We start from the raw sequence: 13418 nt of genomic DNA, 5'->3' as shown, positions 1-13418 counted from the left end.
TGTGGTAACCATCAAAATGTTCTCTGTATTTATGAGTTATTTCTGTTTCATTTGTTTGTTTATTCTTTAGATTACACATATAAGTCTTTTAAGACATATGACATTTCTCTTTCACTATCTGACTTATTACATTCAGTACAATACCTCTAGGTCCATCTATGTTGTCACAGATAACAAGATTTTGTTCTTTTTTGTGGTGAGTAATATTCCATTGTATATATGTAGCATTTCTTATCCATTCATCCATTCAGGGACACCCAGGTTGCCTTCATAGCTTGGCTTATGTATATAATGCTGCAATGAACATATGGAAGAGCACGTCCCCCTTGAAGTACACTGCATTTTGAGTTTGTTTGGATAATATACAAAAGTGGGATTACTAGGTTTTTCTTTGTCTCTTGATATAGTCTTTGTTTAAAGTCTATTTTGTCTTGTATAAGTATTGCTAACCCCACATATTTTATGTTGTTTCCATTTCATGAAATATATTTTCCATACCTTTACTTTCTATATGTGTCTTTTGATCTGAAGTGAGTCTCCTGTAGGCAGCCATATGTAAGGGTCTTGTTTTCTTATCAATTCAGTTCCCCTATCTTTTGATTGGAACATTTAATCCATTTACATTGAAAGTAATTGTTGATTGGTAGTTATTGCCATTTTATTATTCATATTTTTGATTTTTTTTTTCCATCTTAAATAAGTCCCTCTAAGATTCTTGTAATACTGGTTTGGTGGTGAGGAACTCATTTAGCTTTTTCTTCTCTGGGAAGCTCTTTATCTATCCTTTGATTCTAATAGATAGCTTTATTGGTAGAGCAATCTTGGTGTAGGTCCTTGCTTTTCATTGCTTTGAATCTTTCCTGCCAATCCGTTCTGGCCTGCAAGTTCTGTTGAGAAATCATCTGACAGTGTTCTGAGAGCTCCCTTATAGATAAATAAACTGCTTTTCTCTTGCTGCTTGTAAGAGTCTCTCTATTTTAACCTTTAATTTTGATATTTCTTGATCTTGGCCTTTTTGGATTCATCTCGTTTGGAACTCTCTGTGCTTCCTGAGCTTATGTATCTAGTTCCTTCTCCAGGTTAGGAAAATTTTCTGTTATTATTTCTTCAAATAGTTTTTAATTTCTTGCTCCCTATTCTCCTTCTGGTACCCCTATGATCCCAGTGTTGGTATGCTTGATGTTGTCCAAGAGGCCCTTTAAACTCTCCTTAATGTTTGGATTCTTTTGTTTTGCTATTCTGATTGGATGTTTTCTGCTACCTTATCTTCTATATCACTGGTTGAATCCTCTGCTTCATCTAATCTACTGTTGATTGCCTTTAATGTATTCTTCATTTCCATAATGTATTCTTGATTTCTGACTGTTCTATTCATGTTTTCTATCTCCACTTTTATGTTTTCTATCTCTTTGTTGAAGTTCTCCCTGAGATCATTGAGCATCCTTATAACCAGTGTTTGGAACTGCATCTGGTAGAATACCTGTCTCCACTTTGTTTAGTTCTTTTTCCAGAGCTTATTCTGTTCTTTTATTTGGGACCTGTTTCTTTGTCTCCCCGTTTTGGCTGCCTCCCTGTGTATGTTCTATGTATTAGGTAGTGCTACTATGTCTTCCAGTCTTAGTAGAGTGGCCTTATGTAGTAGGTGTGCTGTGGGGCTCAGTGGCACATTCTTCCTAGTTACTTGAGCCATGCATTTCAGGTGTGTCACTTGTGTGGGTTGTGTATGCCCTTCTCTTGTAGTTGAGCCTTGGTTGCAATTAGCACATCAATAGAAGGGATTGACCCTTGGGCTCATGGTTTGTGAGGACTGGCCATGACTATAGTGGAGGAATGTTGTGCAGGGGTTAACCCTACAGAGCAGGATCTGCATCAGCAGTGCGCTCGTGCCTGCCCAATATCCCCCTTGGTTGTGTGTTGTGTGGGAGACCCTGCTCGCTGCGCCATTTGTCGTGCGGGAGACCCGCACGCAGGATATGCCTAGGCCAAAAAGGAACACCCACGGAGCCATAGATAGGGGAGTTATACCGCTATAGTCTCACTGGAGGCACTATAGTCTCACCGGAGGGCTGGATCCACACGACCTGCAACCTGCTGTCCACTTCTCTGCCTGCCAACCAACCAACTGACCAACCAACGCAGCCACAGCAGTATATCAGTGGCTAATTGGCTAACTGGTTACAGCTGTCAGCCAACTAGCCCACAGCTGACGGCCATCTACTACCTGAGCCAGCACTTTCCACGTGAGGCCGAGAGCCTGGAACTGCTCTCTGGGCTCTGTCCCCACATGTGTCATCCTTTGAGGCAGCTGGGTGATGCTCCAGCTTATTTCCAAGCTGGCCATTAGGGTTGCCAGCTCCAGGGCCACTTGGGAGGGGACGTGCTACAGGTCAAGTTCAGCCACAGCCAGTACTCTACCCAGGGCTACTGGGCAAAAGCCACAAAGCAATCCACAGATGTCCACCACTCATGCTGTGCTTGGAAGAACCTTGAGAGGCCAAGCTGTGAACCAAGTCTGGCTGCTGCCAATGCTGGGCTTTGGGCTGCTCAGCCAGAGGTACAGGGCACACTCAAGCCAGATGCTGCTTCTCTGGGTTCCATGAACCTATAAGAGACCCTAGGAAATTCTACAGCATGAGCTAGGACAGGTATTTTGTAGGAAAAAGCCACCAGAAGCGGCTTGGGTGTGCCCGAAATTTGGGTGGGGTGGGGTCTTGAATCACCATGGTATGGTGAACAAATGTGGACACTCAGATATGGTGGCTGCCTGTGTCTATACACTGGAAAGGGGGAGGGCTCAACAAAGAAACAATGGCTTCTGCCAGTTCCTCCATCCAGAAGAAAGCTGTCTCTATAGCCCCATTATGAAATTAGACAACTACTTCCCCACCATATGTCCCTGCTGCCTCTCAACTGCTGTCCCAGTGCTGGAGCTCAGAGCCAGTGAATCTGGCAGTGAGTCTTTCCATGGTCCCTTTAAGAGGAACACCTGGGAGTGCAGCTGCCATCCGCCATCTCACTCACTTACAATCTCTGCTGGTTTTCACAGCCAGAAACTGTGGGACTTCTCTCCCCCAGCACTGGAACCCTGGTTGCGGGAGGGGCTGGGACCCCTGCCATGGAGGGTCTCAGCTCCTGCTCCCTGCACAAGAACACAGGATATGGTGAGGCCAAAAAAGAACACCAACGGAACCACAGATAGGAGAGTCATACCACTATATTCTCCATGGCGGCTGGTCGAGACACAAAGCAAACATCCACCAGTGCCCCTACAGAGGGTCTTCCTGCACCCCCAGTCTCGCTGGCTACCGGCTGAGACGCAGGAAGTAAGATCCACATGATCCGCAATCTGCCATCCGCGTTTGCTAACCCCCACTTGCTAACCGCAATCCCCCATCCACTTCTCTGCCAACCAACCAACCCCGTAGCATAGCCATGGCAGTTATATTAGTGGCTAATGGCTAACCAGTAACAGATGATGGCCACCAGCCACAGTGGATGGCCATCTGATTACAGCTGATGGTCATGTAATAACCGAGCCAGCACCTTTCCACGTGAGGCTGAGAGCCTGGAAACAGCTCTCTGGGACTCTGTCCCCACAATCCCTCCCTCCTCTGGGGGGACCTCTGCAGCTGAAAATATCCCTCCTGACTTTTAACCGTCACATGCAGGTATGGGACCAGCCCGTTCTGTGTCTCTGGCCCTCCTACCAGCCTTGAGGTGGCTTCTTCTGCAAATACCGGTAGTTGTAGGGCTTCAGTTCAGCAAGATTTCAGGTAATTCTCAACGGTCGTTGTTTGTAGTTTAGTTCTAATTTTGATGTGGTTGTTAGAGAAGGTAAGCACAGCATTTTACCTACTGCGCCATCTTGACTAGAAATGCACATTCTTATTGTATATTATTTAACATGCTCACTATAGTTATTCTGCAGTCTATGTTTGATAACTACACTTGTTAGATATATATGCATCTCTTTCTGTTTTCTTAATTCTTGGGAGTTTTTAGTTTTAGTTGTTAGCAGGCCTGGGCTTTTTGATCAAAACACAGGTGTTGTATATGAAAATTGTAAATGCTGTGGTTGATTTATCTTCCACAGAAGGTTTACTCTATCACTTAGTAGATAGATACAGTGAGGACTAATCACCTTCTTTGAAAATGGGCTGAGCTGATTCTGGCTGGGCTGCTTCTCTGTCTCTGGTTTTCCCAACTTGGAGAGTGTTGCCCGCCACAAGTTCCAGCTGTGTGCTGGATTGTTTACTATGGCTCTTCCTTCTTTAGCTACTCCTACACTCTGTTTTTGTTTCCTCTGGACGATTCTGAGCATACAAAGCTTTTCTTACAGAGACTTTGTGTTTAAATTCTTAGCCTTTTTGTTTCATACAGTTTAAGAATTAAGCTTACTTTTCTGCACTTTGCTCTGCATCTGGTTTCTCGCCTCTTACAGTCCCCAAACCCTGTCCATCTCTAATTCTAAAAGATTGCCAAAATCTCTCTGGTTGTCTCTTCTGGGCTTGTGGTCCTCTACCAGATTCTTAGTCTTCCTCCCTCTGCTAATACGCGGTTGATTTCCTCAAGGTAAACTAACTCCGAACTGTCACTTCTCTGCTCTTCCTTTTTCCGTAACGTCTTGGTCCCACTAGCCTGACTTACTTCAGTAGTTCTCCAATGATTCCAACAGACGTTTGAAATGTTATCCTTCAAATGCTAAGCTATCATAACCAGAAGCAGATATCAACAAATATTTACTGAATGTGTACCATGTGCCAGGATAGTGCTAACTGATAGTAATACAATGATAACATGTTTTTAAAAATACCTAAAACATGTTATTAAGTTATATGTGCCTGTGTTTTAATATATGACATACTATCTGACTCAAGGAACTAACGTCCTACTGACTAACATGGAAACTTGAAACACAGATATGTATGTTAGAGGCATGCTAAATATGCTACAGAAACTCAGAGGAAGAGCCCTTAACTTGACCTAGAGGTGGGTATAAGGAAAACAACCTAGGAATGCTTCTTTTTTTTTCTTTTTTTTTTTTTGTTACGTTACTTTTTATTTATTTATTTATTTTTTATTATTTTTTAAATTTATTGGGGTGACTATTGTTAGTAAAATTACATAGATTTCAGGTGTGCAATTCTGTATCACATCATCTATAAATTACATTGTGTGTTCACCACCCAGAGTCAGTTCTCCTTCCATCACCATATATTTGATCCCCCTTACCCTCATCTCCCACCCCCCAACCCCCTTACCCTCTGGTAACCACTAAATTACGTTCCCCAGATTAATTTTCAAACCCCGTGGCCATCTGTGGTCACCGACTGCCCTCCAATCCCCTCACCCTCCTCCCCTACCCCCACCCCCCCGTCCATCTAGCAACCCTCAGTTTTTCCTCTTTGTCTCCAAAACTGTTTCTGATTAGTTCATTCACTTATTCTTTTCTTTAGATTCCGCAAATAAGTGAGATCATATGGTACTTATCTTTCTCTGTCTGACTTATTTCACTTAACATAATGTTCTCTAGGTCCATCCATGTTGTTGCAAATGGTAAGATTTCTTTCTTCTTTATGGTTGCGTAATACTCCATTGTATAAATGTACCACAGTTTCTTAATCCAGTCATCTACCGATGGGCATTTTGGTTGTTTCCATGTCTTAGCTATTGTGTATAGTGCTGCAATAAACATAGGCGTGCATAAAGATTTTTGAATTGGAGTTTTGGATTTCTCCGGATAGATACCTAGGAGTGGAATTACTGGATCATAGGGTAGTTCCATTTTCAGATTTTTGAGATACCTCCATACTGTTTTCCATAGTGGCTGCACCAATCTGCAATCCCACCAACAGTGCACAAGCGTTCCCTTTTCTCCACATCTGCGCCAGCACTTGTTGTTTGTTGATTTATTGATGATAGCCATTTTGACTGGGGTGAGGTGGTATCTCATTGTGGTTTTTATTTGCATTTCTCTGATGGTTAGTGAGGTTGAGCATTTCTTCATATGTCTGTTTGCCATCTGTATGTCCTTTATAGAAAAATGTCTCTTCAAGTCCTCTGCCCATTTTTTAATTGGGTCGTTTGTTTTTTTGGAGTTGAGTTGAGTGCTTCTTATAGGAGGTGCCACCCTAGAAAGGAATTTCAAAGATTGAGAAAAAGATAGTCAATATAACTTGTCATCTTACTTGACCCTATACAACTTACAAGTATGCCATATTACTACTGAAAATGTACTGCTTATTTCTACTATAAACACTAACGCAGTTGAAACATTAAAAAAATATATTTGAGGTAAAGGCCTAAAACATTTGTGATTTAATTGCATATTGCTAAGTGAAAGAAGCCAGTCTGCAAATACATACTATATGATTCCAATTATATGACAATCTGGAAAAGGTAAAACAATACTGTAAAAAGATCAGTGGTTGTCAGGTTTTGGGGTGGGGGGGGGGAGTGAGGAGGGATGCATAGGTGAAGCATAGGGCATTTTTAGTGTACTGAAATTATTCTATATGATACTCTAACAGTGAATACATGACATTATACATTTGACAAAACTCAAATAAAGACTTCCAATATAAACTATGGTCTTCCATTATAATAATATGTCAGTATTGTTTCAACAATTATAATATGTGTACCATACCTATGCAAGATTAGGTGTTCTCCAAAAATTACTAAATGTATACAATTATAGAAACATTATAATTACAAGAGACTTTTTAGATCATGAGTTTGTTTTTTGCCCATATCCTGGATAGGTGCGATAGTTTAATCACTATTTCTTCTTAATTTGCTCTTACAGCATGTGATTATGTTTTATAAAAAAAATGAAATAGAAATATTTGACAAGGAGAGTTTTAAACAATGATATATTTTACAACACAGTCGATAAAATATAATTTGGAACCCTTTAGATATCTTTATATTCTAGTCCCGTTAGCTCAAAAGATGATTTTTAGTAGTATAAACTGTCACAAATTATCATATGTCTGTGTAAATATGTATTGTCTGTTTCCTGAAATGATGGCTGACATTATAAATATTCTTTTATATGACAATTTAGATGGAACTAGAGATCAACTTCAATACATATTTCGATTTCCATTTTGCTTAACTAAATAAGGTTAAACAGATAATATTAAGTCAGAGGCTTTTATTCTTAAGGTACTGACTCTCAACAACTTTTTTTAAGTTGATTTAATATAAGGCTCTGCTTCTCTTCTCATGCTCACTGTTATGCATCTAAAAACTTTAAACTGAAGTAACACAGAGATTTATTCTAAGGTTGAATAAAAACAAGTATTTAAAAAAATCTTTGAGGATGTAAAAGTTAGTTTAAATTTTTTAACCATGACAATTGATTTCTCCATAGGTGTTCAAAGCAATGAATATACCACAAATCAGAAATCCTTCTCTACCTCCCCCAGAAAAAATGCCTGACGTCTATTCTGCAAAGATTGCTCTTTTTGGTGCTGGGCCTGCAAGTATAAGTTGTGCAACCTTTTTGGCTCGATTAGGCTACTCTGACATCACCATATTTGAAAAACAAGAATACGTTGGTGGTTTAAGGTAATGCCTACATTTATTTCATGTTTATAGTATCAAAAATGATGGGGTAAAACAGTTATGAATATTGTTGGTTCATTATTATATAGGAACTTCAGGCTCACAGATGGTATTTTAAATGTTCTTTTTTCAAATGCTCAAATTTTGATTTTATTATTCACTTTGAATTTGCAGTTGGCTTTAAGCACTATTTACTTTAAAATGTCTCTGTCTAGTTCTGTGAATTTAAGAGAAATCTCAGCAAACTAATTTATGGATAGAGGAACCAATCATATGAAAACTTATTTCATCCCTGTGAATTTTTCCTGTAATGGAGATATATCTAAAAATAATGAAAATTGGACATAGGGGAAAACCTAGCTCAGAATCTTGGATGATTCATTTTGTTGTGTAACAGACATGTTGTCCTGCTCACGTACGTTCGGTTTACAGTCTCTTAAGTTTCATATTTGATTATGCCAAAATCTACTAAACATGTTTCATTTTAATGTACATTTATGCAGTTTAACTCATAAATGCCATAAATATCAAAAATAATATTTGACACTAGCCAGTATTATTTGTGTAAACCAAGATTTAGTCATGGAGTCTTTTATTTCCATGGAGAGTAATATATTGAAAGGAAAATGTTCACTTTGTATCAGCAACTTTCAGATATTTAAACAAAGCTTAGAAATTGGATGGAGTTTCTTTAAAATACATGGAACACTATAGTAACATATATTACATTTACGATCATAAAGAAATAATATTTATTATAAATAGGGAGTAGGAGTAGATATTGCTTAAAATATTTGATGTATAAATGAGAAAGTATTTGGACAATAAGTTAATAATATTACTCAATTTATTGTTATTTTCCCTAAATGTGTCATCATGTATCAGAAAATCATGGACCATAAAATGTAACCATTTTGCATGTCTGTTGCTATACTTAGCATTTAAGTTTTGACGGCTACTGAATTATTATTCAAACAACACATTTCTGTACTTAATAATCACAGCGAACAAATTTAATCAAGTTATGAATAAAATTTGTGCTTATGTTTTTGACATTTTATGACACTTATAATATGTCAATAAATGTATAAATCTCAATATTGGTCAAATGACAATATTGAGATTTATACATTTATTGACATATTTATAGGTCAATATGCTAAATCCAAGATAAGCTTGCATTAATATAAAACTATTTGAATCACCAAGCAAATATATCACATAATAGGAATACTCATACAAGAGCTAGAAAGCATAAACTGAAGAAAAAGTAACCTGATTGTCCAGAAATAAATATTTTTCTGTATTGATGTTTCACCACTATGAGTTTTAAGAGATTATACGTATTTTATAATTTTCATGGAAAGTAAAATACCTGATACATTGTTTTGCTGGAATTATGTAGACTATCTTTTTTAATGGCATTTTACTACAGCTTTATTAATTAAAAAAACACAATCTATTAGCAACATATGTATAAGCATAAGCATTGCACATTTTTTTCAATTATACACGTCAATGAATATGTGAGCTACTTTAAAAAATAGAACTTAATTGTTGTATACCCTAGTAGACTAGGAAAAATCTTTTGCCCCTTAATTGCATTTTCACAAGAAACCTAAAATGGAACAAGGCCTGTTTGTGAATTATTCTCTGTTGACAGTTTTGGTAGAAGACTTTTATGGTTGTTAGCATCTTTTTCTCTTTTTAACTCAAATGCAGGATAGACATTTCTAAATCATACAAATTGGCACTAAACTTGTGTTTTTATAAATGTGTGCTGAACACTTTTAGTGGGACACTGGGACAGATGCCTCTGGATTAATGACCAAACATGTTATTTTTTTCAAAATTCTTTTCTGATTTATTTTCTTTCCTTTGCCTTTGAATCCTCCCAATTCCTAGGGACGATATGAAATGTGACAACATTATAAAAATGGACACTGGAATTTAGTTAGAATTACAACCACAATACTTTTCTGTTAATTTATTTTCTCACTTACAGATGTCTCTCATTCTCTTGTGTCTTCAAAGTGGCTAAAAAAGATTAAATTAGCTTTGTATTTGAAATCAATTGCTTGAAGAGGTGATGTCAAGTTTTATCTTTCCTTTTCCTTTATCTTTCCTTTTCCTCTGCATCCAAATAGATTCCTTTATGCCTGGCAAATTAAGATCCCAACTATTTTTTAAAAAAATCACTAGAGTTGGTGAAAGATATACAGGACTTAGTCCCTATTTTATTGAACACAATCAATTGATTATTTTGATGCTACAACAAATTCTTAAAAAGTTTTGCTTTTTTTCCAACTATGGCTTCATTTCAGGACATGAGTTTAAAATGATTAAATGGCTTCCTGTTATAATAACAAAGATAAATAAAGACGGTGTTAAGGGGCTTTAAGTATATATATGTATATGTATATGTATTTTGTCTTTTACCTATAAAATTAATATGAATTATGGCATTTTTTGGTTAGGTGGGATAGTCAGAGCAATGCTGTCCTTTGCTTTAGCTATTTCAGATGTTACAATGTTTTCAGTATGTATTTCATTTCATATTGATTGACAATAAAGAGAAATGGGGTTTAGGTGAAATAGTTATACCATAGGAAATTTTTGACAACATGTATGATGCAACACAAATTGAAAGTATGGTACCTATACCATAATAAATGTAAGCAAAACTCTATCAAAGTATGAGAATTGTGCTTTAAAAACAATTGAAGGGAGTTGTTAGTAAGTAAATTCCATTGACATGAAAGAAACATGAACATGAAAGATAGATGATTTTTTTTCAGGTTATCTGGCATTCCACTGACTGTACTAAAAGATTTATGGTTGCCACAAGAAAAAACTTCTTTCAAAACTTTAAATTGTTAAAAGAGCACAGATAGGACAATAAAAATGTTTTTATAAGCACAACGAACTGGGGAAATAATCATTCCAATCAAATTCCATTTTCTGTTCTTTTATCCCTTTTCTCCCCATGCAGTCTTATGGGTAATCTCATTTACTCTCCTGGTTTCAATTACCACAAATATGCAAATTGTTAAAATCTATATCTGTCCTGACCTCTCTCTCTATCCTGGTCAACACTGAAATCCTGGATATCTCCTCTATACACTTCACCAAACCAATATTGATCCTCTTCCTGAGTTTGCTTTCTCTGGGGATGGCATCACCAGAACCCATGGGTATCATCTGCACTACTCTTCAGTATCTTGGCCATTTGTATTTTGTGAATATTTTTAAAAAATATCCTCTCATCTCTTATCTCTGATGTCCTTAACATCTCACTTCCTTATCACTGAAGTAACCTCCAAATGGTTCTCTGCTTTCTGATTTGTCTTTTTAAATACATTTTCTTTGTAGTTTCCAAATCTTATTACATCACTCTTTTACTTGAAATCTATCAATAACACCCATAACCTCAGAGACAAAGGATCTGGCTTGGCACAAAAAGCCTTCTTTCTTCTTTCCTTCAGTATCTATTGATCTGGTATTGTGTACTAGTCATTATCTCAAGCACTAGAGCTACAAAAGTAAACAAGTCAAACTACCTTTCTTATGGGGCTTATACTCTAGTGATGGGGAGGCAGACAATAAACAAATAATAAAGCAAATATAGACTATGTCAGGTAATGATAAATACACTAGGGGGTTTTAAAAATGGCATTTTAGTGGTATACCTTACATTTTAGGTCTGGAGTAAATTATTATTTTTTTTTTTTAGTATATGTGCTGCTGAAGCGAGCACTGGAGAAGATTATTTTTTAACATGCTTATCCACTAGTCTATACACTAGAGTTTCTTTCAATAAGAATCATAATAATCATCAGTAATAATAATTACTTTGAATTGTTCCTATAAAAAAAACATTAATACTTAAAATAAGTTCAATATGAAAGATATAATTTACACTATTTTAAATTTTAAACACAAAAACTTTGTGTAGTAGTGCAAAATTACAGAATTGAAGTAATTCATGTTGCTTCATGTGCCATCATGCTATCAATTCCAAATAAACTGTTTAAACATTGGAATATTTAATATTGCAGGGGTAGAGACACATGCTTTCTGTGGGCAATTGGAATGAGGAATTAGGAATGAGGAATGCTTGTAGCTGAATCAGCATGTGCTAGTGGGCACTTTGACTAGAGTTCTCCGTATTAACTTCCTTTTAGGATTCAATGTATTAAAGATGGGGAAATAAATATGGGACCATTTAAAACTTACATTGTTGTTTTCGATTTGCTAGTCTTTTGTTTATGATTTGTGTGTCTGTATTCATCAGAGATATTGGTCTGTAGTGTTTTTGTATGGGTGTGTGTGTGTTTGTCCTTACCAGGTTCTGTTATCAGGCTCATGTTGGCCTCATAAAATGAATGGGAAAGTATTGCCTCTTCTTCAGTATTTTGGGAGAGCTTGAGGAGGATGGGTATTAAAGCATCTTTGAATGTTTGGTAGAATTCACTAGTGAAGCCATCTGGTCCTGGACTTTTGCTTTCGGGGAGTTTTTGGATGATTATTTCAATTTCCTTACTGTTGATCAGTCTATTTAGATTTTCCAGTTCTTCATGATTCAGTCTAGGAAGGCTATATGTTCCTCAGAACTGCCCGTTTCTTCTAGGTTATTCATTCATAGTACTGTGTTTCCCCGAAAATAAGACCTAGCCAGAACATCAGCACTAATGCGTCTTTTGGAGCAAAAATTAATATAAGATCCGTTATTACATTATATTATATTATATTATATTATATTATATTATATTATATTATATTATATTATATTATATTATCTAAGACCCGGTCTTATATTAATTTTTCTCCAAAAGATGCATTAGATCTGATGGACCAGACAGGTTCTATTTTTGGGGAAACATGATATTCTTGGATGATCCTTTGTATTTCTGTGGTATCCTTCATAACTTCTCCTCTTTCATTTCTAATTTTGTTTATTTGAAATGTCTTTTCTTTTTTCCTTAGGAGTCTAGCCAGGGGTTTGTCAATTTTATAAATCTTTTCCAAGAACCAGTTTTTGGTTGCATTAAATTTTTCTATTGTCTTTTCTCTATTTCATTTAATTCTATTCTAATTTTTATTATTTCCTTCCTTGTGCTGACTTTCTGTTTCATTTGTTCTTTCCATAGTTCTTTAAGATGTAGGTTTAGGTTTTTATTTGGCATTTTTCTTTTTTCTTGAGATAGGCCTGTAATGATATAAATTTTCTTCTTAATACTGCTTTTGCAGATTCGAACAATTTTGATAGGATACATTTTCATTCTCATTTGTTCCTATGTATCTTTTGATCTCTCCTTTTATTTCTTCTTTGACCCAGTAGTTCTTTAGTAGCATGTAGTTTAATCTCATATTTCTGTGTCTTTTTTTTCCCCACTTTCTTTTGCAGTTGATCTCCAATTTCAAAGTGTTGTGGTTGGAGATTATGTGTGATATGCTTTCAATCTTCATAAATTTTCTGAGGCTAGTTTTGTATCCCACCATTTGGTGTATCCTTGAGAATGTTCATGTGCACTAGAAAAGAACGTATAATCTGGTATTCTGGTATGAAAGGCTCTATAAATGTCAGTTATGTCCATTTGGTTTAATGTGTCGTTTAAGGCTGATATTGGAAAGTCACATGCAAAAGAATAAAACTAGGCTGCTATTTATCACTGATACCAAAATGAACTCAAAATGGATCAAAGACCTAAACATAAGACCTAAAACAATAAATTGCACAGAAGAAAGCATAAGTAATAAACTTATGGACTTTGGGTTCAGAGAGGATTTTATGAATTTGACCTCAAAGGCAAAGGAAGTAAAAGCAAAAATAAATGAATGGGTCT

At 36.3% G+C, this 13418-nt stretch overlaps 1 protein-coding gene across 1 annotated transcript in view; it reads left to right on the top strand.

The window, feature by feature from the left end:
* DPYD (dihydropyrimidine dehydrogenase) overlaps nt 1-13418 on the top strand; it is an 830145-nt gene that overhangs the window by 195178 nt on the left and 621549 nt on the right. Inside the window, 1 exon segment of the mRNA XM_033092743.1 lies at nt 7379-7575. Within this exon segment, the coding sequence (XP_032948634.1) occupies nt 7379-7575 (197 nt within the window).

Source organism: Rhinolophus ferrumequinum, chromosome 22 (assembly GCF_004115265.2).
Source record: "Rhinolophus ferrumequinum isolate MPI-CBG mRhiFer1 chromosome 22, mRhiFer1_v1.p, whole genome shotgun sequence".
NCBI lineage: Eukaryota > Metazoa > Chordata > Mammalia > Chiroptera > Rhinolophidae > Rhinolophus > Rhinolophus ferrumequinum.
The sequence above is the reverse complement of the archived record's forward strand: the minus strand, read 5'-3'. Positions and strand labels throughout refer to the sequence as shown.